Source organism: Larimichthys crocea, chromosome XV, assembly GCF_000972845.2.
Source record: "Larimichthys crocea isolate SSNF chromosome XV, L_crocea_2.0, whole genome shotgun sequence".
In the NCBI taxonomy this organism is placed as follows: Eukaryota; Metazoa; Chordata; class Actinopteri; family Sciaenidae; genus Larimichthys; species Larimichthys crocea.
Window position 1 is genome coordinate 15,230,103 of NC_040025.1, and position 27,734 is coordinate 15,257,836.

General features: G+C 42.3%; 1 protein-coding gene across 11 annotated transcripts in view; it reads left to right on the plus strand.

Moving 5' to 3' along the window:
* Positions 1 to 27,734, plus strand: part of nav1a (neuron navigator 1a) — a 109,169-nt gene that overhangs the window by 55,526 nt on the left and 25,909 nt on the right. For 10 of the 11 annotated variants that reach the window (XM_027288496.1, XM_027288495.1, XM_027288498.1 and 7 more), the window contains 2 exons: positions 1,696 to 1,798; positions 3,399 to 3,734. In XM_027288496.1, the coding sequence (XP_027144297.1) occupies positions 1,696 to 1,798; positions 3,399 to 3,734 (439 nt within the window). Of the gene's footprint in view, positions 1 to 1,695; positions 1,799 to 3,398; positions 3,735 to 16,307; positions 16,624 to 27,734 lie in introns of those variants that run through there. The other variant, XM_027288505.1, reaches the window with a different exon arrangement.

The following is a 27,734-nucleotide window of genomic DNA, read 5'->3' on the forward strand; positions in this document are numbered from 1 at the left end:
AGAGTCTACAGCTGTGCTGGTGGCTTGGTGAGGCGTGTCTTTAGTCATAGCTGGGTATGAGCAAAATGCTAACGCCGGCATTCTAACAAGCACTGGAGACAATGCAAACATGTTGACGATTTCCTGGTGTAATCTTCACCATTGCTAACGTTTGCTTATGAGAACAAAACACAAGATACAGCTGAGGCTAATGGGGATGCCATTATCTGGTCTTAAACCAGAGGAGGAAAAGTTAAAGGATCACTTAAGTTGTTATAAATCATCTTGAGTGGAACATGAATGTGTCCAATGTTGAGGGGACATTTTATTCAAAACCACAAATATGACACGCATGGTGGCACGTCAGGAGATTACTGACGTCATTTGGATTTGTGGGACTGTACATAATTTTATAACAATCCATCCAATTGTTCAGTTTCAGAAGTGGTGAACCACAACAGCTGTTGTACTGTCAGTTTCCTCCTTTTTCTCGCTTTTTTTTAAAGCAAATTTTACTGAAAACCAGGTGGAAAACTGCAAATCTGCTTGGCTTTAAAAAAAAAGAAAAAGAAAATATGTACATTTTGTAAATTTGTAACCATCATGGTACATACATTTTATTTCTAATTTCATCTAACCCTGTTCTTCAGTAAATCTCTTGCCGTGGTAATTTAGGAGTCAGCTGGCCAGTTTTAATGGTCTATTGAATTGAACCTCTGGGGTTAACGGGCTGTCACATATCACACCACTATAACTCTTAATCACCAGCCCTCCGACACATCAGAGAGAAGGAGAGGGTGCAAGGGTCAAGGTCATGTGATGCAGTTTAGGTATCCTAATAATAATATGTGTGTAGGCCTCTGGTTTTCAGTTCAGTTTTCAGACTAGCTGTGAGCTTGTAGCAGAATACAAAAATGGGACTAGGTCTCTTTCTCTTTTGCAATTTAAGTTGTAAATTAGAACCTGTTTTGATATTAGGACATCCTGTCCATCTAAGTGTTTACGCGACGTTGGTGCTATTCTTTGATTGCTTTCTGGAGGGGTTATCTGACACATACACAAACACAGGTATTAAACAGAATTCTGGCTGTATGGCTGCATAGCCCAATCTGAGCAGATTACAGCATATTAGGAAGGGGTGAGACAAATGCCAGCATGTCCCCTGTTGGGTTTAAATGACAGAGGCTTTTGGTTTATTCTGCCACGGAGAGAACAGGGGGCAAAGGGGCACAGGGCAATGAGAGTGCAGCAGGGTATTGTGACTTAGGGTGGTTGGACAGGAGGGAGCGAGAGATCTGGACAGATGGAGAAAGAAGTGTGAGACCTGCACGGTCTTAAGGGTCTCCTCTGTTGTTTTGTCTGTCTGACTGCCATCATATTTAATTTAGTTTGCTTCACTGCCATCTGGAAAAACAACAGTGTGTACGCTGCCACCATTACTCTGTCCTTATAAGACTCTAGTTTCATCATTTCACCTTGTAGATTTATGTTTCAGGCATTGTTTAGATGATTAGTTGTAATCCTAGATAGTCAATAGAGAGAGGAAAGATATGATTATTATTTATTCACTGATATTTGGTTTCATAGTTTGTGCTCATTTGTAAATGTTTGACAGTATTTTTTTTCTTTTTCTTTTTTTTGTCAATCCCTAATTATGTAATATGGCATTTTATCTCTAAAAACATCCCTCTGTCTATGTGTATGCACCCCCTGCAGACCCAGAGTCCCAGAGGAAGAGGACTGTGCAAAATGTTCTGGACCTTCGACAGAACCTGGAGGAAACCATGACCAGCCTGAGAGGGGTGCAGCTCAGCCACAGGTCAGCTACACCCACACACACACACACACACACACACAAACAAAGACGACTTGCAAAACATTTTCAACAGAAACAAAAAGAAAAGACAAACAAGCCGGGAAAAGCAGTTGACATGAGCACATTCTTATTGACATTGCTAACAGTGTGTTGGGGTGTGGTGGTTATCTGCTTGAGGGCTTTCAGATCAATATCACTATTCCTGATCAGACATTAGTCTGTCATTTTCCGCCTGCTCTGCTCTCCCTCTGTGTTTGTTAAAACAGAACTGGAGCAGGATTAGTTTGAAGCTGTCTTCAAAGTCGGCCCTGCCAATGCACACTCACGACTTACATTTCATAACCAAAACAACATGACACACAACACGCAATAATGCTATAATTAGGTGTATGTGAGCATTTGTATGTCCTGTCCCTTCTTCTGCTTCCTGCCTTTCATTGACTGATTCTGACTGCGTTCGGCGCGTCTTCAGGTTTTGTCCTTGAGAGCTTCCCCTCTGTCTGCCTGTCCGTTCGTCTCCTGCCATGTATCCTCTCTCAGTCCCTCAGTGGGAGCTCCCAACATGAAGAGCAAATCAGCAGATGGTTCCCTGCTGGAATATATTTCCTTTGCCATTCATACTTTTATCGTACTGTAATAACCTTGAATCACTCCCCGCTGTCCCTGAAGACTTATTATGCTTTGAGGCCTATAGCCTGTCTGCGGAGGTTTCTTGTGCAAACACAATGTCATATTTCCTGTGAAAAACGAGTGTGAGATTTGCAGGGATTAAACAAATGGATTGGTGAGAAAGCAAATTGTTTTGTCTACACATATTTTTACTGATATACAGTATGCATAACAAGTAGAAAGCCTAAGACGTGCAGCATCCTCTCTCTCTCATCCCCTCTCTACGTCTTTCCTGCCTGTTTTATGTCAGCGGTTAAGCGTTTTATGTAAAAATGTCTCCATTGATGGTTTCTTGGAGATGATCCTGTATCCTGCAGACAAGATTAATTTTAATGTAGCAGGCAAAACCACGTACTGACACATAATTCGAGAGCAAGTAACTTTTAATATGCTAATACTCAATCATTCTTACCCCTGACACTAAGCAATGATGTGCTGTGCTGCTTTAGCACAGGGAATGCATGATATTATGACGCTAGTGGTGCTGATATCTGTAGACTCGCACAAATGTGCGCCTGCATAAAGAGACAGTGCTAAGCAGTTTCAAGCAGAGCCCAGGGGAACATAAAAGCATGTTTGCTGACAGGAAAAAAACATGATTCACACATACTACTTATGCATGTACAAAATGTACAAAGGTACACTGGAACACACACACCTGGAAACCAACTAATCCCTAAGAACATGCAAAATCTTTATGCAGCTTTATATACGGAGGCCCCTCTGAGAGAAGAGGATGCTGGGTGTAGAGTGGAGGAAAGATGATTGGATGGCAGAAGAAGACCCTAAGCTTCTTCTGAGGGAAAAAAAATGGAAATGGCTAATAGATGTTAACTTCTTGTCTGTCTGAAGGTCTGAGCAGACCTTCTCAACCCTTTAAGGGAGCACCTTGCTGTAAATATTTCTTATGATACCTTTTTTTTTCGTTTCTTAGCTGTGTGGAGGGGACCATGTGCTACGACAGCGACGAAGCTGCTGCATTCTCAATTTCCAGTCTGTCAAATCGCTCCTCTCCGTTGTCGTGGCGCCAGGGTCAAGCCAGCCCGCGCCTGCAGGCTGGTGAAGCTCCTTCCACAGGCAACACACAGTCAGAAGTTCCCCTCCGGATCAACCACACCTCTCGAATCCACCTCATCGAAGCACTTGAAGATTCGGATCCGTCCCTCCTGAAGGGAGATTACCTCAGCAACAGTGACATCAGTGGGAAGAGCCCAAACGAGGATGATGATGAAGATGATGATGATGATGATATCGATGATCTGGGAAATGGGTAAGTTGTGTACAATTTTTGTTTATTATTTGTTTTTACGCCCGCTTCATAAAGCTGAGAAACATAAGGAATATTTTATGACCTCATGACTCTGCAGTCTGGAGTTAACCAGGACACTTGTGTCTCATTGCTGATTTAAACATTGCCTGTGATTTGAATCCTGCCACCTGCCAACTGTTACAACCCCACAGCTGCAGTCAGGCCTGTAGTTTGTGGTTTACCAGCGTTGCAAAGCCTTGATCAGCCCCTCTATAATGCATCACAATCCCCACTCATAGTGTCTGCCTTGACACTGGCAGCTGCAGCCCCCTGGTGCAGCTGGCTCTGTTGTAGTCAGAAAACGGCCCTCTGGCAGGGTCCGGGTATGATGTCACCATCATCGAGCCCCCTTGTGGAGATCATCCTGTCAAATTCAGCTGCTGGCCTGCCAGCTTTTGCCAGCAGGCTTCCATGTGGAGGACCCCTTGCAGCGTTGGCTCACCAGTGTCTACCCTGGCAGAGCTAAAATGCACATGTCTTTAGAAAATGGGTAACTCATTCTGCCGAGCCAAAGTGGGATCAGTCAGAGCTGTCAAGGTCAGAATGAGGTTTGTTTTAAAGTAGCCATGGATTCCTTGGATCAAAAGATTTATTGTTGAGATCACATCGGAAAACAAAATGGTTCAGCTGTGTTGTGCAGTGGTTGTTACCCAGGTGGTGAAACTGTTCTCTCCTATAACAAGAACATCTTCTATGGTATTGTTCCTCATATCATACATATCACACAATTTTCTGTTCAGACATCAGGAAGCTGTAGCGGCAAAGACAGTACTTTACAGGAAAATGGATCATGAACCCTCACTTGTTATCTGCTATAAAACGTACTAGACAGGAATATGCCCAGTCATGTTGATGTGAATGTGTCTGGGTGTCTGCCTCTGTGTTTATTAATGCCTATAACAGAATAACCCAAAAAGATTATGTATTGTGCTTTTGTGAACATTGTCTTTGTTTGTCAACTGAATCAGAGGATCACGAGAAATTGTTACTTAGCTTCTAGTGTCTGTGTCAGTCTGTCTTGGAAAGACACAACTTGTGACTCCATGACCTACTAAGAGGAATTACATCAAGTTTCACATGAATACACAAACAGAAGAATTTAAGTCTATTGAAGAATGACTAAAGTTGTGTTCCCTGGACTTGCTTGGTTAGTTTTGGAGAATTTGCAGCTCTTGATATAAAAATGAGGATGTATGACACAACAACTTTAACTCAGTTAACACACACAGCGTCATGTTTCACTGACCAACTCTAAGCACAGTGAAGAAAAACACATTATCTCACTGTAAATTGTGATTCTGGCTGTGTGTGTGTGTGTGTGTGTGTGTGTGTGTGTGTGTGTGTGTGTGTGTGTAAAAGCTGCAGAGCTTGTCCAGCCAAACTAAAAAAAAAATTCCTCTGTTGGCCACAGCTTGACATCTCCATGGTAACCACAAAAATGTACCCCCAGTCACCAGGAAACCAATTGCAACACAGTTCAGGTCCCTGTAGCGTTATTGTGCATCTGGTCATGGCCTCTAATTAGTGGTTGTACAGGTTTATATTGTGCATTGTGTGAGCAGGCGAAACAAAAAGCAACATTTGTTGGCGGGCTAAAGGAAAACGATTGAGAGAGAGAGAGAGATGATGACAAGCAAACAAAGAAAAAAAGAAAAAGGTAGCTATTTTAATCTCTTTCCAGTTAAGATCAAATTGTGACTTAATTGATTAAGATATTAAAGTGAGATGCATTAGGCACGGGTTCCGGGAAGGGTGGAATACTGTGGAAAACCGTAATCCTTCCCTTGTGAAGACTGTAATGTTCAATATTGTTTATTTGTATAAAACATAGTGAAATATGCCCCACAGATTCAAATTGTTTGTTCTACCTCACCACTGCTCCACAAGCCAGAGATTTACAGTGTACAACAATAGAAGCCAAACAAAATGTTTGGCATTTCAGAATGATTCATGTTTAACTATTGTTTGAATTTTCTGTTAATCAACTTTTCATTTGGACGTTAATTGAATCATTTATAATATCCAATGAATACCTGCAGCTGCCTCAAACTAACTAATATATCTTTACCACCAGAGGGCAGACTAGTGTTGCTGTTCCCTCTTTCCTTGCTGTTCTCCACCCACCCTATCAACTTGAAGTACCCCCTTTGCTAGATTACTCTCCCTTTTCTCATAATTTATTACACATTCTCATCCATTATGCATAGAGGCACAACCCCTGTCATACAGAGGTCGCAGTACACTACCATATCTCATCCCAGCCATATATAATACATAGGATTTCCCCACATGCATTATGCATCACAAACACACATGTTCTTTGTTTGGGTGAGTCCTCGTCTCTTTGTTCTATTAAATTATCAGGAAACAGAGTCCTGAAATATTATAGCTTGGTCATAAACATATATGGGTGAGCAACATTTGACTCACCGTTGCACTGTGACTCACTTCAGTTACGCTGTAGAGGCATGAATCACAAACGTAAGCTGACGTGACTGTACCGTGACCTGTCTGACATACAGACCCTATACACTCACACGCACCCTGAGTCAGGAACCCTTGTGTCAGTTATCCGTTTCCGGTCCTTTTCCAGCTGGGGCCTCTTCTCGTCTGATGAGTACCACTTACATCTGGAAGTGGACCTCTCCCAGTATACCCCCACACTCTCACTCACACACGTCATTCTCACCGTGGAAACAGAAGGGAGGGGGGTGATGTGGAGGTCATTCCCTGGAGTGTGTGTAAACGTAAACAGTAATTTGTGGATTTTACATGTTGGAGACTTCAATGTGCAGTATTATATGAATAATGGACTGTAATGTTTAACGTGACACGGATTAATATCCAACAGTTTTCATATCTGGATCTCTACAGACATTTTAAAATCCTTGTTTTGATCTTATGGCCCATGGTACAGCTCATTCTCACCACTCTTATCAAACCTGATCCCAGCAGCAGCTGTTTGCAAACAGGATATGATAATGTTACCTGCCCATGCACCAAACAGCAAGCAAACAAAGTTAGCAAAAAGCAGGTGAAGAAAATCGAATATCCCAAGACCAAACAGACACACTAGGCCAGACACACAGACTCCAGTGGGGTGATAATGTTACATTGTGTCTGCTAGATGTGCAAAGCTGTTTGCTTTGGCGGCGATGCGCTTAAACATCTTTGTGTTGAAGGAAACTGATCTTAGAGATCACAGGACAATATATAATCTGTATCTCTATTTTCCTATTAGAGACAAGTGAGGAATCCACTATCTAAAGGAGGACACCACAAAGTACAACACGGCAAATGCTATATTTTGTCTTTACTTTGTTTTTCTTGAGATCAACACATATCAGTCTTTGTTGAGTGTGTGAACGTGCAGTGTTTTGAAATACCCACAGGCAAAGGTATTGTGAGGGGAAGGCTAAGTAATGTCTCTATGTGTGTGTGTGTGTATGATTTTATGGCAAACCTGCACAAAGCATAAAGTCAACATACAGTGGCTGTCCGAGCCTCATCTGGGCTTGATAGTCAGTATCGATCGCCGTTGTTGCTGTTTGAGTGGTGATAATGGGCTCAACGTACACATACACGCGTGGCGTGTCGGGGATTGGATGAGCGCGTGGCTTGTTTTCTGCCTCGCTGGGCGCAGACGCTTTTGTTTCTGGATGAAAGCTGGATGGAGCTCCCGTCTTCAGCAACCTCCTATTTGTAAACGCATAGTCTCCATGGTTACCGAGACAAGCTGCTTCACAGCACTAAATGTCTAAATTATAAAAACATTTGTTTGGGCGGGACAATCGCACACAGGTTATGCTCGTTCAAGTGTTTTGATTTGGTGCTATTTGTTTTCTATAAAGCAGAAGTGAGCTGTTTAGTGTCAGTCCAGCACAGTACAGGGAACTGAAACAGAAAGAGGAACGTTTAATAGAGAAGTAATCTGTTTTTTGTGTTTTGTTATTTTAAACACAAAATCTTTGTCTTTAGCTTCTTCTTCTTCTTCTTCTTCTTCTTCACACCTACCACTGAATATTTGGTGTTATTCAAACATTGGAGGTCTGACTGTGTGAATGGTAAATCACCTCTAATTATGGGCAACTACTAGACCATGTCATTGCCTTTAAACTCTATATATCCAGTGGGACAGGGTAGTTTTTGATGACTGCAGTCTAATGAGTGTGTGTGCGTGCGTGTGTGTGTGTGTGTGTGTGTGTGTGTGTGTGTGTGTGTGGTTGGGTTTAGAGAGCAATGATATATCTCTCAGGTTGTACTCTGACTCCACCTACTGGCCAAAAACTAGAACCACACACACACATATATACACACACACACACACACACACACAACCTAATGCAGCCCGCCACATCTGATTAATGAATTCCTCTTTGCACATCTGGATCTGATTTACCTTCCAGGTGATGGAGCCTCTCATTCACTTTCTCTCTGTCTTACACACACAAACACTCAGCTCCTCCTGATGTGGACACACCCAGGGCTTCCCTCTTGCTAAGAGCCAGATCTTTACACTATGACTCATGCTGCGGTCCAGTTACAGACCACCTCCCAGAAAAAGAAACAAAAAAACATGGCACTCACCCCCCACCTACTTTAGAAGCTAGTCACAACATGGCCTGGGATCAAAATGGGCTGTTATGAAATATTGTGGAAGAAAAGAAGAGAAAACTGTGAGATACAGTTGATAAATCCATACATGTAGTATATGAAATCTGACACACATGTGACTAAATGCTTTTGTGTGTTTTAATTTGCTGTGTGCCAATAAAACAATGTTAACATCTTCAATTATTTGAAGATGTTAGCATTGCTTTACCTTTAACGGTAAAGAATATGACTGAGTGACTTTTAGGACTGATTTCTTCTGACTTTTGGAGCATAAAACAACATATATGAAAACAAGACACTTTCGATTACATGTTGTATTAATTTATTTTCCCACTGCAGCAAAATATAGGAATAGTCTAAATACAAATATCTGATTGCTCATGAGTAACTTTCCTCCCTTCTAAGTCCTTTTTTACCTTCATAGTAATGTTGAACTTATTCTTACGAGTTATGGATTATGTCATTAAAAGACTGCACCAGTAGTTTTGCCTGCTTAGCCGATTTACTGCTATTTTGCAAACTGTGCTAGTCCGTGTTCCTTTTTTTGTTTTTCTGTTTTTCCAAGCAGCCATTGGTTCATACCATTTCTATAGGTTAGGGAAATCAATCCTTGAAAAGCAAATGTTAAAGTGAAAGTAAAGGTCAAGCCACTGGCTCAATATCACAAAAGTGTATATCTGTACATATCTGCATCAAGATCTCTCTCTTTCCCACCATGTCTTCCTCTCCGTCTATGACATTTTGTGTCAGAGACGATTCACATGAAAAGTTTATGAGAGGCAGACAGAGATGGGATTCGTGTGGGTGATGGAGCTTGTGTTGTTCTTGTCATCCACTACCTGCTCTTCTCTGGGCCTCTCTGGCTCTGTGCGGCGCTCGCTTGGCTCTATCTGCTCAGTGTGGCGTGTAATCAATTACTTTTCCTGTCATTATGGAGGGAACTTGACTGAATGGAGGAGTGTGCTATTTCTTTGTTCCAGCACGTGTGGGCAAAACACTAGAGAGAACACCCATGGAGAAAACACACACACACATACACACACACATGCAAACCCACACAGCTATTCTCATGATCACATGAGCATAAATAAGTCATGTGGAGATTAGATTGTCATTTCTACGTGCTGTTTGAGAGTTTCAGTCTAATTTTGAGTTAACAAAGCATGGAGGCTTCACTTACACTGTAGGATTATTACATTCAGTTCATATCTAGCATCTTAAATACATTGTTTAACTGTTTTTTCTCAGGGGTGATGTGACCGTCTCCAGCTGTAACAGCAGGACGCCGACAAACAATAATGACATTAATCTGTTTGTCTGCTAAAGTGGCACAAATACACACGCACCCACACATGCTACTCATACACACATATAGAGGCGTACACACACAGATACACAAACACATTAAAAGATTTAACAGAGAGTAACATATGGGGCTACAGGGGGATTTGCAGTCATAGTAACCTCCTGACACCTCCTATTGTCCCTGTGTACCTTTTTATTATCTTGTGTTTGCTGAGCCGCATGTTTTCATTATTAACCTTCTTAATTCACACGCAACACTACATAGTTTAGTCCAAACGAACGAGGAAAAGTGACTGAGACTTTCTCGTAATTGTGAGTTAATCTGCAGTGACTTTCACTGTTGCAAAAGAAAATATTTGCTGTACTTCTTTAATCACTCTTTTCCCTGTCCACACACAGACACACAGTTACACACATACACCAGTGTTAATGTCCAAGCTGTCTGCAGGCAATTGTTACAGGAATGCTTGACTTATGTCAAAGATGTGTTTGGTTTGACCATGGGCCATTTCATTATTGTGAAACATACTGATATTGAGCAACAAACACATGTTCTGGAACAGCGCTTGGGAACTACTCTTACAACCCTCACACAGACTTTCCCACATCCTGCTTTGGAATGAACGAAAAGTTTTGGGAAAGTAAATATCAGGGAAAGCATATACTGTGTGTCCTGTTTCCAAAATGACAGTATTCCCTTTCTTGGAGGCCCTGTCATTCAAGTCCATCCAGCCAAACGCCAAAACCACGGTCACGGCTACTGTTGCCTAGACACCCCCCCCATGAGGCCTGGTAAATCTCTGTGGAGACGCTACGGCATATAATCCCTGCTAATCCCTGGCTTCCTCTTATGGCAGGGTTGGAAAAGAATAAATGAACTCGGGGACTTGGTGAGCAGACTGCAAGGACAAGGGGGCGTGGATATGGGGTTTAGTGACCATGGTGCGTGTGTGTGTGTGTGTGTGTGTGTGTGTGTGTGTGTGTGTGTGTGTGTGTGTGTGTGTGTGTGTGTGTGTGAGAGAGAGAGAGAGAGAGAGAGAGAGCGCATCCGCATGCATGTGGAGGACCCCCACATAGTTCAGAGGGATGGGTTACCATGTCAACAATATGAGCGTGCAAAGGAAATAAACGGTGTGTGTGAGTGGACTCAGCTTCTTAACTTACAGGGGTTAAAATGTCACGACCTCTGCCAGATGACCAATTCCACTCCATTTCCTTTAAGGAAAGAGACGGATCCCGCTCTTCCTGGTGGTGTTTACAGAATTCATTAATTTTCTTTTCTTATGATATAATCGCACCTGACCTATAGAAGACATAAAGAGGAGGAAATGACCTGAAAACAACAACTGATGAACGTGATGCTAAATCAACAAGCAGCGATATAAACTGTATAGACGGACGTCATTCAGTCAACAAACCTTCGCTTTTAAGACTTTGAAGGAAGGCTGCATATTGAATTTGTTACTTTGAAGACGACAACAAAGAAATGCGGATATACAAAAAAGGTACACAAACAATGCCATAAAATAAGAAGATATTAAGACTCATTTAAATTACAAAATCTACTAGCTTTAACATCATAAATCCTTATTCTTATTTGGCTCTTTATACAAATTCAAGAAAGATTTAACAGAAAAACAAAACCAGTAAAGCTACAGTAAGTGAACCATGACAAGTAACGCAAAGTGTTTTTAGCCATAAAGAATCTATTGGTGATAATGACTGTCAGTTGGCCCACTTCTTTAATCCAGACCAGTAGAGATTTTGCGCAGACATTCATGTTCCCCGGAGGATGAAGCCTCGTGACCTTTTCTCTTGCTTCACATTCAGGTTTACATTTTTAGTTTTAAGTGACTAAACACATATGAGACTGCATTGAACTTTGTTACAAACATTTATATTCCCCACAGTATTAATCCTCTGACTTTTCATTTAGCACCACCATGAAGTCAAATTTCTGATTTGTCTAATATTTTGGTACTTTAGTTTATGGCACCTCATTCTTATCAGCCTCAGTACTGTATGTAGTACCAACTGACAAATATTAGCATGCTAACACCCCAAACCAAAACTTATGGTAAACATTATACCCTCTGTTAGCATGCTATTGTAATAATGTTATGGGGAACATGTTAGCATTTAGTTTAATCTTCCACTGTAAAGCCTCGCTGGGCTACTAGCATGTTGACTGACACTTTTGTTCTTTTTCTGTGACGAAGAGTTAACTTTAACATTTAGCTGTTTTCAGCACGTCCCTTTGGATTATTAAAAGTGTCAAAACATTGACAAGTAATTAATAAGAAGTTTGCATGGCTAGATACTTTAGATACTTTTTTAAATTTGACCTGTTTTATTGTAATTTAGGTCAACACACCCTTTAAAAGGTGTGTTTTAGTGCAATGTTGTTGTGTTAAGGTACCCTTTCTTGTTATTTAAAAAAGGAGTATGAGGAAATGAACAGGTTAATTCCTGACGGTTGGTTCCCACACCATAAAAGAGAGGCCCGCCCACATAAGCACACACACACACCACACACACACACGCACTCACGCACTCCCTTCCACTCCCACTAACCTTGCTCTCACTCATTCATACCCTCCCTTTACATCTATGCAGCCTTTAAAGTACATGCTTAGTTCCTCTCTAGGGGGTAAATGAAACTGCATGGTTGAGGACAAGATTTTGGGGAACTTTGAATGGAAGCCGTCTCAAATCCACAATACTCACATGCTCACACACACACATACCCATGCATACTATGCACACTAGAGCTGAGCCTTGGAGGGTTAACAGTGGGGTGTGACGGGGGTTTGTAATGCGCATACGAATTAACCTTTCTTCCCTCCCATTGACTCCCACCGTGTTATTCTCTTGAGTTGTTTCGACATTAGTCACACACTTTTCTTTCTCCCCTCCTGCCATCATTCTCCCTTCCTGTTCTACTCATTACACCATCTCTTAATCTCATCCTTTCCTGCATTCACCAGTGCTTTCAATAGTGAACATATCCTCATTATTATCCCAGGAGGCATAAACTGAACTGGCTGCAGAAACCTGTTGAGCTATATTTGAACTCTCAGTACGTTGGCTGTTTTTGTTCTTGCTAATCTCTCTCTCATCTTTGAAGTCAAGTTTCTGAGCGGTTCCACACTTCGTATTGTCCCCAGTAGACCAGACCTCAAGAATAAGGTCCTCTGCAACAGCCTAATTAGATGCTTTTGGTGCTCCAGACAAGGAGGGTCCCTCAGTAAACCACAAGAGCACCTTCCTTTACAGACCGGGCACACACTTTGATGTCAACCCTGAATTTGTCACAGTGAGGTCATGTTTTCAGTATTTGGGTCTTTAAAACCTTGGTCTATTGTCAGTGAGCTACTAGACTGAGCATGCAGGCTGGTATACAAACTATGGTTTGATTCTTCCTCTTGGAGGAATGCTTCAGATTGAATTTGTTACTGAAAATCCACTCCAATACATATATTAAGGAGCACTTAAACCACTAAACCTAGTAGTTTTCCCATCTTAAATCCTACTAGTTTTTTCTTTTTAGCTTTTTGCAAAAATCCTATTTTCCTTTCCCATTCTCCTCATTACACCATATCTCAATCTAATCTTTTCCTGCACGCACCAGTACTCCCAGTAGTGAGCGTATCCACATTATTTCCCCAGGAGGCATAAACTGAACTGGCTGCAGAAACCTGTTGAGCTATATTTGAATTCTCCAGTACGTTGGCTGTTTTTTTTTTGTTGTTTTTGTCTCTTGTAAGAAAACCATCTTTAAAATCAAGTTTCTGAGTAGTTCCACACTTGATATTGTCCTCAGCAGGATAGACCTTGAGAATAGGGTCCTCTGCAACAGCCTAATTAGATGCTTTTTTTAGGTGCTCCAGACATGGAGGGTCCCCCAATTAACCACAAGAGCATCTTTTCAGACTAGGACGTATACTTTGATGTTGATTTGTCACAGTGAGCTCACGTTTTCAGTATTCACGTTTATAAAACCTTGGTCTGTTGTTAGTGAGCTACTAGACTGAGCATGCAGGCTGGTATACAAACTATGGTTTGACTCTTCCTCTGGGGGAGGCGGCTGTGTGCCAGAGAAACTGACAAAGGAATGTGTGTGTTGACAGATTATATTTAACATATTCACATACCTGAGCCCACATTTTGAGACTGAGATAAATGTACAAGGGTTAGATGTCAATTTGTAAGTCAAAGTGTGTGAGTGTGGACAGGACGCAAGTGAGAAAATCAAGTGTTGTAGTGTGAATGTTAAAATAAAAAGACTTTCCAGGCTGATGGTGAGAGGAAAATTTATAGTTGATACAGTTTTTGTGTGGGCTCATGAAGTGGATTATTTCACTCTGATATGGGTGTATTTTATGTGTGTTTATATACAGTTTAACAAGTGTTTCATGTCGATCTGTGTGTGTGTTCCTAGTCTGATAAGGAGGATGAGCTTTCCCAGGTCACTTGTCTCTTTCATCAGCAGAGGAGTGACAGGTTCCCAGGGTCATATGGATGACCCTGCCTGTATACTGTCATTACACAGTTACATCATTACCTAATTATACTGGTCTACTGCACCAACACACACAAACACATAGTTGAAAACAAGCACTGTGGTCTCAGATACTGAGTGAAAAGGAGGGTAGAAGTAAAAAAAAAAAAGACAGTCTTTGATGAGAGGCAAATAAATAGAGAGAGAGACAGGGCATGTCTGGACATGAGTCAGTGGTCAAAATAAAAGCTGGCCAGACAGATGCAGAGCACTGTCCAACAACCCGTTCCAGAAACTAGGATGAGAGTTGACATAAATTAAAGCAAAGGCTCACACTGACTTAAGGAGGATTCCAAGTGTGTATGTGTGTGTGAATGTGGGAGTGTTTGTGTGCACATAGAAACTGTTTTGCTTTCTCTTTATTAGTAACGCTAGGCAACTGCGATGGCAGCGGTTCCACACACCTGCAGTTCAGCATGCCAATGTGCCAATCAGACCCCCCAACACACACACACACACACTTACACACACACTGTGTGTGCCCACCTCGCCCTGCATGGTACGGGTGAGCAGTACCCTGAAGAATCCTGTCTTTGTTCCCTCTGCACTTAAAAAGATTGTGTTAATGATCTCTTTTCTCTCTCTCTGTGGGTGTGTTTTTCCAATCTCTTTATTTCTATCTCTTGTCTTTCTCTCTCTTTACCACTTACACCATTTTGTCTTCACTGAAAGGACAGTGTTAATTATCTTCATCCCCCACCTCCTCTGTCTGTCTGTCTGTCCCTCTCTCTTTCTCACCCCTCATTCATTTATTGAACAGACCCAGCAGACAGACACATCTATTTACTGGGGTCCACTCAGTGCTTAAAGTGTTTAAACACCACTGTGAGGGGGCAGAACTCAGGGGGAGTGGATACATGATATGCACTCTATTCCTCTGCAAGTCTCCAATAGCCAATACACACTTTGTTACAATAGAAACACTAGAGTCATTTACCCTCCCTGCTTCATTACATCCTGATTGAGGCTTATTTATGCCACCATTGGTTTGGCTGCTAGCCAGCATTTCTTACAGACAGTGGGCGTCTGTAGAGAGATATCCACATGTAATAAATTACATTTTTCATTTCTGAGACATCTATATGTTATATGTACCCATAATGAAGCCCAAAAATGTTTAGTTTTACTTTGAATAAAGTGTATTAGGTACATTTTAAGTACAATCTTACAGATAACGTGCATCCTATATACTGGCTGTAACCTATGATGACAATCGACCAAATGAAATAGTTAAAATGAGATCCATTTCCACTGGTTGCTGCATTAGAATAAAAAGCCAATGACTCATTATTAATGATTTACTCTTTGTACAATAAGCCATTGGGTCTGCTGTTGTAATAAATGCATATTGGTTGAGACGGCCTGTAGCTCTTTTCCAGAAGTTATGGATTAAAGAGCTAAAAAGAGCTAAAAAGGCAAAGCAAGATATGCTGAAGCAGGATAAATCCAAGCCAAGCACATTTTCACAACGTGGCAACCCAAAATTTGTTCATACAATTGGGTTGTTACTGATATTAAGCATGAATAAATGAACAATTAAAGCCATCAGGTACCACATATAAACATGATGTCTGATTGGACAGTGCATCATGTCATGTTTGATGCTTGAGTACATTTTTCTGATGCTTTTACTTGTAGTGGAACATTTTTACATGATGTCATTGATGCTTTTAATTAAAGGATCTAATTACTTCCTCCACCTCTTGTAAACCAAATTTTCAAAAATGCCAGTCATCATTGAGTATCAGAGGGTTGAGTGAGTGCAGTCAGGAGCCCGTCTGGTGCTCCGGCTGATTAGAGATTATTAATAGAGTGAAAATATCTTTGACATGTCGCTTTAGAGGATATGATGAGTGCGGCTGAATGCGCATTAAAGCCTCTATGCGCTTTTGGAAAAGGCACAGCTGGTCGCGATCAGTGAAACGGGGGCCGGAGGAGGAGGAATTCGGGGTGTTGCCTTTCTATCCATGCGTCCCTCCCTTACTCATCGCCTCCCACCCTCCGTAAGCGCGCGTGTGTGTGTGTGTGTGAAAGAGAGAGAGAGAGAGAGAGAGAGAGAGAGAGAGAGAGAGTGTGTGTGTGTGTGTGTGTCAGATTGGAGGCACTGCGGGAGTGGGTCAGTCAGTTAATGCTGCTGACTCTCACAGGCGGTTCCCCGGTTATCAGCGGTGGGAAGCACCGGGCGGATTCTTTCTCCCTCACTGTCTCTATCTATCTTGCTTCAGAGCTGTATCAGCAGGACATGCCAAACGGGAACAAAGCGGCGTGAAAGCTGGACGGTTGGAGAATGAGCGGGCGCGTGCTGAACGGGAAAATGCTGCAGCTCCCGGCGCCGCAGCGCGCGGGGAGGACAATGCACTTTCTGTCAAGGTAACGGATGAGACCCAGAGCGGCGCATGTGACCGGGAACACCGGACGAGAAGCTAATTGACATACTGGTGACACTGGCTTTAGATTGTGTTAGACGCGGGACGAACGTGAGAGGCTGAATGGGTTGTGTAGAAGCTCCGGCTCAGCCAGTGCGTAAAAAAGCAGCAGCGTGTCTCATTGATAAAACTCCAACAGCTGCATGGTGGCACGTTTCATTATTGTGACTGACATGCGCTCACATTAGGCTGCTATAGGATCTTGTATCTCAGTCTAGACGCTGCGTAAAGACTGGGCTTTGGGTGAGCGTATAGATGCGGTATAGTCCACATAGTATACAGGCACAGACCTCAATGCGGAAAGCCATATGTTGAATCAGCACAGTCGGAAACAGCATATAAGAGCATGAAAGAAATCTATATTAAAGGAAGTACATTAGTGTAAATCAGCTAATGAGAATATGTGTAATGCATGTGTACGCGCATAATGTGCGTGCGCGCTTTAAGTGTGTCCATATTTTACGGTAGGCCATTGTTTTAAGCTGCGCGCAATGACAACTGGTTTGCTGGTGTTTGGTCAGCAGAGGCAGGTATTTGTGTGTGTGTGTGAGTGGGTGGGTGTGTTCGCATTGATCCGCTGCAGGAACCGGACCGCATTGAACTGAACTGGCTGACCTACATTTTGAACGACGCCTTCACCCGGTATATGTGCTGTGATTGGGCGAACAGCAGCAAGCCTCCTCTGTATCATCTTTATACCCACACCATGTGAATTTGATCTGATTGTATGTCTTAATGTGTGGGCTAATGTATGCCATTTCATATGTAGGCGGTTGATGTTTGAATGAGGAGGTGGAGCTGCATCAAAAGACTTGTCTTTGTGATGATGAGGAAGACAGACAAGTGATGTATTGAGTGTTATTTGAAGGAATAATCGTGGAGATGAGTTGCTTTAGAGATGCATTAAGACAGCTTGGATAAGTAGAGATGCTTTTATTGATTCAGTGTCTGTCTGTCTGTGTGTGTGTGTGTGTGTGTGTGTGTAGGGGTGGTGGGGGTCAGATTTGCTCTTTTTGGTCGACTGACCTCTGTAGCATCCATCGACCCTTGACATAAACCCATTAGAGCAGAGTGGCCTGATATCAGGGTATTAGACACACACACACACACACACACACACACACACACATTCACCATCTAACCCATTGACAGACAGGCACACACAGACATTTTCAGTCCCAGAGCACCAACTACAGTGTTTTTGTAATGCATGTTTTGAGTTAGACGTGTGTTTAAGCAGACTGGCTGTCAAAAGACTGATAAACTATATGATCGAAACCAGAGTTGGTTTTAGCGAGTGTGTGAGTTTCTGCGCATGTAAGCAGCTATGTGTGGGTGTCAAGCGTGTGTGTGCACGTAGTCAAACATAAAACATGCATCATTGGCTAACCAGTTACAGCCAGCACAAAGATGTGATCAAGTCTGTTAGTCATATTGAAAGCAATCCAACATCAGCTTAGCGTCTGTCCCTGTGTGTGTGTGTGTGTGTGTGTGTGTGTGTGTGTGTGTTTGTATGTGTTGTCATCTGAACAGTATACAAAAAGCTCAGCTCAGCATGTCCTACCTCACTTTCTAGATTTACTCCACCCCAGCCAACACATGCTCATCCAGATAGCTGATGACATCAATTCATTAATGTGTGTCGCACCCCAATCCAAAGTTGTTTTTTCTAATTAAATAAAGCTTGGGTCACTGTGATGCAGACCAGGCTCAGTTATAGCTGATGTCATTTAGTTATTCATGGGAAGTCTGGGTCAGTGGCTCTGATTGGTTGCATGCTTTCACAGCTTCCTGCCACCAGCTGATTCACTGGAGACCCTGCGTAGTAATTAAAGCTGAAATCCGTTATGTTTTTAATTACTATGTCATAATTATATCCATCTGTGTGGCGGAGTGTAGTGAAACAGCACATTCACCACGCTATTGAGGGAGGCGGATCAGGTTTGTCAGGTGGCACCTGTCAGCTGACGGCGCTAATGCCCTCTAACTTTGAGGTTTTTACTGCTCACTTTCAAAAACGCAACACCGGGATCATCTTTGCTGTAGATGTAGGAAATAAGGGATTCAAACTGTTTTCATCACAAACACACACAAGTGTTGTCTGTTGTGCTGGATGTTAGGTTAAAACATAGATTACGTGTGTTTTGGAAACACACTTTGCTGACTCAGATACCGAATGAGGTAGTAGGGTCAAATGTCTGTCGAACATGTTTTCACACCCTCATGATTCATGGACAGGGTTTAATAATCTCCAGTGCACAAACATGTCAACGCAAGTTAAGATAATTTTGAAAACACAAATTATCTGTTGGAAGCTTTTCATTCACACAGGCGTGTTTTTAAAAATATTCCTGTTCACATAGAAACAGCAAAGTAATCTCAAACCACACTGACAGCATTTTTTAGATTTGCTCTCACATGGCTTTACCATCAGTGGCTGAAAACCCTGCATAAGTGTGGATTCATTTAATGCGACCACTGACCTCTTGATGTTTTGCAATTAAGCAAATGAGCTAACTTGTCCTGCTGACAAGGTCATTTGGGAGACTTGAGAGTGAAACAACAGATGCTTGTAACCTGTGCTTGTAAGACACATGCACGCTTTTTTTATTGTACACACAGGAGCCTGTGTTCACAAACAGGGCTCATATTTTCATGAGGTGGTGCACCCCATGGTTTAGTGAGTTTCTCTGTTACATCAAAGCTGGTGAAGGACCTACATCTTTAAGCCTAACCTCAATGGCCACGGAGAATAACAAACTCAGGATGTCATTTTCAACTGATGGTGAAGTAGTGAGAGTGAAGTAAAATGCAGTGCATTGAAACTTTTAGAGCTTTCAGACAGACAAACATTTGTGTTGATGCTGAGAGCTTGTGGCTGCGGATTTCGGTTTTATTGGATCGTCTTGATCCATCATTTTATTTTTGTGTGCGCACTCGCGCAATGGTATGCATATATGCGTCTGCATATGTCACAGGATTAGGGAGTGGAACCCCAGAATACACATGCTGGAATGTAAAGTGTGTGTTTTGAGCAGCCCGAGGGCGAGGAATGTCTCCCAAACTCACTGTAACAACTTTTAAGTACCATGACCGGCGTGCGTGTGTTATGAGTGACAGCAGGTGACGGGTGCGTGCTCGTGCGAGGGTGCGCCTGTGAGGCCTATTGATCACCATCACATGTGTTCACGTAAACAGACGCACAGATAAAGTGACCTGTCTGTCCCCTCCACAGCATTGCAGTAATGTGTGTGTTTTAATAGGTGTCTGTTTTATTTCAGCCAGAAAAAGGGAAAGAGTATCTCAGCTCCAGTCAATGGGCCTTTCATTCTTTTTTTGTTGAGGTGGTATTTGGACAACCTTTGGCAGGTGCTTACTGGTGTTCAACTCAGATCTGTAGTCTCTTTGTGAAGCTCGATTTGATTCAAACAAAAGTTATGCAATCACGTCACTCACGTGTTCTCATCTTGTGTTTTCCTTCTTGTCTTTTTCTTTCTGTCTAAACATGTCTACTCTTTTCTTATCCCCCAAACTGAAGAGATGCTGCTTGGTCTCTTAAGTACCATCAGCTCACAATCCACTGATCCACTCCAGTCAGCACAATTAACATCTCGCAGCAATTTGGAAACTCACTGCTGTTGTCTCTACTAATCAGGGAGATTAACACATAATCAACTGGTGGCATTAGTTGATTAGCTGCCGTCATCAGAAAATACAGAACAGACCATGACGGTGACGGCGTCTTATTTTTTCTGACGTAAAAGAGAGAGGATGCTCTCTGAAATGTTTTTTACGGGTCTGTGCCAGTTGTTCCCACTGAGGCATTTGGTAGCCATGTCGAGCCACAGCCCTTTTTTGCATGAACACATCATACTGACACCATAGTCCCCCCATCTGCTATATGCTCGTGAGTGTGTCTATAAAAGCATATGCTGGAGTGTATTAGTTTCCTATTGTGTTGATCAACGTTTGTCAGTTTTACAAACACTGACAGTTTCACTATCAGATTTCTCAGTTAAGATCTGTAGTTAAACTTTGGTCTTTGCAACATTTCCCCTACCCAAAACCCAACAGGTTAGCTGTATTGTATTTCACTCTGTTTTGTTGTCGTTGACGTGTCTGGAGGAAGGCCAGGGGTAATTCTACGCCAGGATCCAACCCCTGTCCTGGGCCTCTGCGTGCCGGGGTTCCCCTTGTGAGCTCCTCCCCAGCTCTTAGCCCTTGATTTGGGGCCGGGAATTGCTCCACACTGTACCCCAGACTGAACTACTTATGGAGGTGATTTAAAAGGCTGTTCCACCTTGTCCCACGGGTGCTGTCCCTCTTCTGCTTCTTGCTCTCTTGTGGAGAAGAAAGGGACTTTGGAAGAAAGTCAGGGTACTTTTGGGGGGGTCAAGGGTTATTGGGCTGAAACCCCTTATAAGAGGCCTGCTGGTCACTGCCTAACACACTGAGGTGTTTTTATATCTTCTGAAATCTAACACTCTTTTACCTAATTTGTCATGCTCTTTATATTAAGAGCATGAAAATCACTTTGTGGAGATTGCTAAACAAGAATGGGAGAAACAATCAATGCTTTAATTTATGCTAAATAAGTTCAAAAGGCATTGTTTGTATTGTGACTGCATTCAAAGCCCCATATCAGCATTATTTAGACTGGGGGTCAGTAACCTTTAAACTTTAACCCCTTTTGAGCTGAGTAAGAAGAAGAAGACAAAGAAGAAGAAGTATGTGTGGTGCCTCTCATCGGCACACCTCTCCCGGCGTCTACTGTTTCCTTTTTGGGGCTTTACAGTATGAGAAAATCAAGATGACCCAGTAGGTGTCAGCATGATCAACAGTCACACAACTTTTGGTTCCAAGAGTATTTCACCACTAAGAGTTCCTTATATGAAGCTTGAAGCTTGGAGCCTTCTGCCGTTTCGACTGTCCTGCTTCTTTTCACAGGGATGAAGTAGTTCAGAGCCAAGTTGACTCTCATCTGCAATGTGTTGAACTCTGAGCAAACCTTGTCTGTCCACCCCAGGGAGATCAGAGATAAATTTTCTGTCTGTCGCTGAAGCAATTTCTCCTCTTCTTGAACGATACAGTTTTCTCTGTGTCCATCCTCACCTCCCCCACACTCAAAACATTTTACTGACCAGGATTCATGATCCGTGTGAGTCCTTTTTCAGTGCTTAAACTTTCCACCCAGAAAGCCCCGGAGCATTTCTAGAATGTGTCCCCAACCTTGAGAGGAAAACTTGATTGATGCATGTTAATACTCTTCTACACACAGACACACACCTTAGAGACAGTTGTGCCTGGCTTGTGCAACCCTCAGTGGAGCAGTAAGTTGAGCAAAAGCTGCCGGTCCCGCCAGCTACTAACATCACACACTTCAGGCAGATAATTCAAGCTTTACTCCAGGGGACAATGGCAATTCAGTGCATCTGATGTGTATGTGTTTGTGTCCTAAACCCTCAGGCCATTGCTGTCAGGGATATGCCTGTCAAAAGCACAACAGGGTCTCTCCTCTGTGATGGCCATTTAGGAGTATAACCTCCTATTTCCGTTCCCACTGAAACACTCACACAAACTCATATGCACACACTGCACCTCTAGCTGATGCCCCTGGCCTCCTCTGATCCTGTTGGCAGATGGAATTAGCAGTAATTACGAGCTCATTAACTCCAGCTTGTTCTGTAATCCCATGTAATGCCCAAATACTGCTCTTTGTGTATGCACGTGTGTGTGTACAAAAGAGTGTTCAAGCAGCTATCACACATTGTTCCACTCCTCATCATGGAAATGGGACAGAGAGGAAATAATAAATAAGACTAAGGAGGGAAATTAATTTCTCTGTTTACCGTGCACCCAAAGGCAAAGGCTGCTTGCACAATCCAGTTTTTAATTGGGTGTCAATGATTAACTGTAAGTGTTTAACAATACAACTCAGCAGAGAACCTGGATTCAGCAGCTAATTAAAAGCCATTTTTAATGACAGATTTGTTGCTTATTACTCGACAAGTGCCCCAAGTGCCCAAACAACATGGCATCATTAAAAATTAGTAGAATAAGTTATTTACTTGTGCGATTAAAGGTCAGTACAGCATGTATAACAGTTTTTATACATAATGTGACTCGGGAGGGATGACTAGGGATGACTGATACTTAAAAACACAGCACACTGCCGCGGAGGAAATGCGTCCGGCGGAGGCCAGCCAGCGCCAGGGAGTTGAATCCCCCGGGCAGACTGCGCGGAAGTTGATCACGAGCAAAGTCACGTCGGAATATACCATTGTGTGAGGGGATGAAAATTAGCTAGTACTGTAAATAGTTTGTAAATAAGGTAGATTTTAATTATAATGCCAAGCTTAATCATTAAGTGTGGATATTTTATAATAGGAAAATGCAATTTTGAAAAATAGGCCATGTTTAGAGGGATTGTTTGGGATCGTTAAGTGGGCCGCTCCAATTGTATAGGCGGGCTGGATGTGGCCCGCGGGCCGTAATTTGGAGACCCCTGATGTATACCATGATCACCATGGCTACAGTGTGTCTCAGTCTAGAGATGTTACGTTTCTACTGTACCTTGTGTGTCAGAGTTTGAGGCTTTCAAGATAGAATATGGGCTTGGCCTGCAGAGGGAATTGTTTCATGACCCTATATGGTGCTGTCGTGATGGATAATCCTGCACAGAAGCTTCTTTAAAAAAATCAGTGTGACCTACAGAAATGCTCATACAGCCCCAGAGAGTGTTTAAAAAAACACCTCACCCATCTATTTCTATTCAACATTGGATCAGAACATTTTCTCCTATATGCTTAGAAGTCACCAAGGTGATCTGTGTGTGGGTGTGAGTGTGTGTTTGTTTCCTGGTGATAAGCTGCTGAAATGGTCCAGGGACCCATATTGTTAGCCATCTGTGCTCACAAATTACCCAAATCATCCCCCTCTTTAAATCTTACCAGGTAAATGACCATCCGCACATATTTGATGTGAGCATGAGCACGCAGTCAGCGTGATTTTTTATCAAAATATGTTTAAATCAACTCTGTAGTGTTGTCTCTGTCTCACAGATGGTCAATGCAGCCATGACTGTGTTGGGCAGAAGACACACTGATGACGGGGTGTGGTCAGCCATGCTGCTCTCCCCCTGCGAATGAGTCATTTTGTTTCATGAGAGCGCGTGTGGATTCGTGTTTACACCCCTTTATGGGTCTGTTGGGTTTACATCCTGTTTTATGTGTCCAGACTGAAACCTGTAGAGGATGTTGAAGCAGACAGCGAGTCATAATGTTGCCACTGCATTTCTCGTTTCTTTTTTTATAGTTGACCTCTTAGTTCATCTTTTTTTCTTGAATTATATGTTCCCAACATAACTCACATTGTTTAAGCGTCCTCATACCTGCTGTCAGCTGGATTTTGGTATTTTTGGTGGTGTGATGGTTAATGAGTCTGTTTCAGGTGAAGAGGCAGATGTGCCCTCTCTGTGTCCCTCACCCATGACTTACAGGCCAAGTCACCTGCCGTTTTCTTCCCCTTCAAGCTGATTTGAGATCTGTCGGCAAATACTGGATTGTACAGATGGACACGCGAACACAGACAGAGCATCTCACCTTATTGTCATCTCTAGCACCAGTCACAGTCGCACATATTTACTCTGTAGAGAATATTATGACTTCAGCAGCCCTTTTACATGTGCCCCCTTCAGTTTCTGAGCCAACTGCGCAATGCCAGTCTGGCATTGCCCTGCTTTTCATTTGCCTGAAAAGGCATCACTATAACCAGGAACCCGTCTGATTTAGCCATTTTGGGTTCTGCCATGTGACACTGTGGATTTTAATAGGAATGGAAAGTTCCCATCCACTGTAGGACTGTAGAAACACTTTCCATGCTTTTACACAAGTGGGAGAGATGGTGTCCAAATATCACCCTGAATAAAACATTTTAACCCCATGAGGGTACAAGGTTTGACCCTTTTATTCATACCAACATTACATTTGCGCTCATTCACAACGTCTGATCCTGTATCATTGCATCCTTTCTACTAACTCTGTGTCCTCTGCTAGCTATCACCTTCCAACTGTCCTCCATATTCTTATCTTATCTGCTCCAATGTGGTCCAACAGGCCTGATAGTCATTTCCTGCCAGCTCTTGATTGGCCAGACTGCATCAGCACTGTTACAAGCTTAAAATTGCTCGGTGGAGCTTTCTAGTGTTCTGTGTCACTCGCCAGTGTGTATCTTTGAGGTCTTTACAAATTAGTCCAGTGCATGTTCTTCCTCATAAAACATTTTCAGACCCAGTTCTTTAAGTATTTTAAATCGGGCTTAAGTTTACTAGCTGTGGTCTTTTCACTGCTTTTGCTGGCACATTGCAGGAGCTCTCGGCCCGTTACCACCACCTGTTGATAGGAATGGAAAGCGTGGACACCAACAGCTGAGCAGTGCTACTGGATCTCTAAAAACTCACAAAGAACCATTAAGGCAATATTACAAAAGTTGCAAAGTGACCTGTAATTAGATATCAGGTTTCATAATACCACTTGCTCCTCCCTCTTATTGATCTGTTGTTTAGTGACTTTGCATAAGTGCACTACCATTCTCTATTGACTATTGATCAAGTAATTAGTTCATTGTTCTTTTTAATTGATCCTTTCTTTGTAGGACAGTAAGTCTGTCTCTAAAATCACTACCCATCTTCTAAACATGCTGTCATTCAAGTCAAAAACTAAATTACTCCTAAAAGTTTATTTCTACACGGAGAGCTTCTGCATCACATTCCTCTAAATGGCCCCCATGCAGTTTTAACAAATGTTTGTTTAGATGGATCAGATTATCAACCAATACTGTTGTTCTCTAAATCTGGCAAGATTTCAACTCCCACCATGCACTGCTCCCACAAAACCACATGCAGAACTGCTTTGTCTCTCCAGTGGCTTTTTCTTTCTTCTGGATCTAAGTGTATTTCTCTCACTTTCTTTCTCCCATCCCTCAACCTCAGAGAGGTCATAGAGAGGAGACAGAGAGAGAGAAGGGAGTGCAGAGCTCTCATAATGAGCAGAAAAAAAAAAAGACCATTCACGTTGAGATCAGAGCAATTAGCTCCATAGTCTGAATAGTGGAAGAACACAGAAGCGTGTTAATAAAAGCCGACTGTTAAGCTCACCAGCAGCTATTCAACAATTATCTTGACAGTTTGTGAGGCTCAGTGTTTATGCGGGTACGCCGGCCCTTTCTGCAGACCACGAGGAACAAAGCAATCATGTCTCTGTGAAAGGAGGATGTTGTTTATAAAGACCACCATGACCTTTATTAGCCCGGAAAATTTAAATGAAATATTCAAACCATTTGAAATATTTTACGGCTTGCGTGAAATACTCTAGAGATGACGAATTCTGAGTTTGCTCCGGAGTCATTGTGACTTTTTTCTTTTTTTTTCCAGAGTTGCAGTTATGGTTTCATGAGTGAAGAAAAAGTAGGAAACCAGTTGTGTGCAGCTGGCTCGAGATGACAGAATACAGTGTGTCCATGTGGCATATTCTCAGCTCAGCTGGATGCTGCATTTTGCACATGGTGCGCAGGGAAGAAATGGTCGGTCAGGTGGAGGTGAAGAATGAGTTTAATCAACTGCATCTCAGATTAATTGACATTTATTGCAGCCTAAATCGAATCAACATTGATATTCATTTTGCTCATGAAATTACAGTCACAGGCCACCATTTTTCAGCGGCCTGATCCTTTCCCTCCAGCTGTGTCCTTTAGCTTAAGATCGGGTCTAAAGTCAAAATAGACCATGAAATTTAACATCCATAAGTTGGACGTAGAGATTCGGTTTATGCCCAAGGTTTACACTTTTTAATAACAACATAAAACATTTTATTTTATTAAACCGTGATGTCATTCATTTCATCTTGTCTAATGCTGCCAAGCAATTCACATTCACTACGACGTGTTTTACAGTAAGTACCATAGCAGGCTGGTGATATTTTGCTTTTTAAAAGAAGGTACTGTAGATTGGAGTACAAATTTGACCGGCAAATGTCTTGACTAAGATGGTGCTTTGCAGTGAGATGCTAGCTAATGTGTGAAAGGGGTAAAGATGATGAATGGGTGCTAATATTATCCCTCAGTGTCTGCAGCTGCTGCTGAAGAATACAAAAAGACGAGGCAGAGCGAGGAGAGATTATAGCAGGAGATTTGAGAAGCTGCTCATAAAGGAAGGAAGGATGGAGAAGGTTGAGGTAGAGGAGGAAGGTTGGTGGAAGTTTAGAGGGGAGAGTTGAGAGACTATCGGAGATGTCGAGGAGGTTTTCTGTTTGTCATCAACAGCGCTTCTCTCTTCACTAGAGCTCTGTCTTTCTCATGCCTGTTGTTTCAGTCCTTTCTTCTTGCCCCACACGCCACTTCACTCTCTTCTCTGGTGTTTTGTGTTTCATCGCCCTCATTTCAAGCTCAGACTTCCTTTATCTCACTCAGAGAAGTTGATGGTCTGTAGGAGGCAAAGAAGAGCTGGATAACATGACACTCGATCTGGTGTAGCTATCAGATGGAGATAACGGATTTTGGCTTAGAAATAGGAGAGCTGTTTTTTTTTTTTTTAGCCAAAAATCTTGGTAGTGACTTGGACAGACAGTGTTTTACACAAAGGCATGAAGCTTAAATCTCAGCAGATAATTTCAAAGATCTTTTAAAATTTTTGATTTCCTTCTCATAGAACTGAGAAGCGTGGGTCATTGAAGTCTGAACATGATTTCTGTGGATCAAAGCTTATTGCCAGGACACACTGAAATTTACACACATACACGGTGTAACATTGATTTATGTTGTCTTATGTTCCTCTTGGCATCCACATTGTCTCAACATCTCAGTTACTTTCCAAGTCTCTGAGGCGTCTTCTGGTCTCATCCGAGCAGCCTTTAATGGATAGACTCTCCTTGGTAGATTTGTAGTTTTTAATGTATAAAGCTTGTTTCATTTTTCAGAAGAAACATAAAACATAATTACAGAATTTCTTTTGTAAAAACTTTTCTCCTGTCCACTGAGAGGATCTCACTGATAAATCAGACA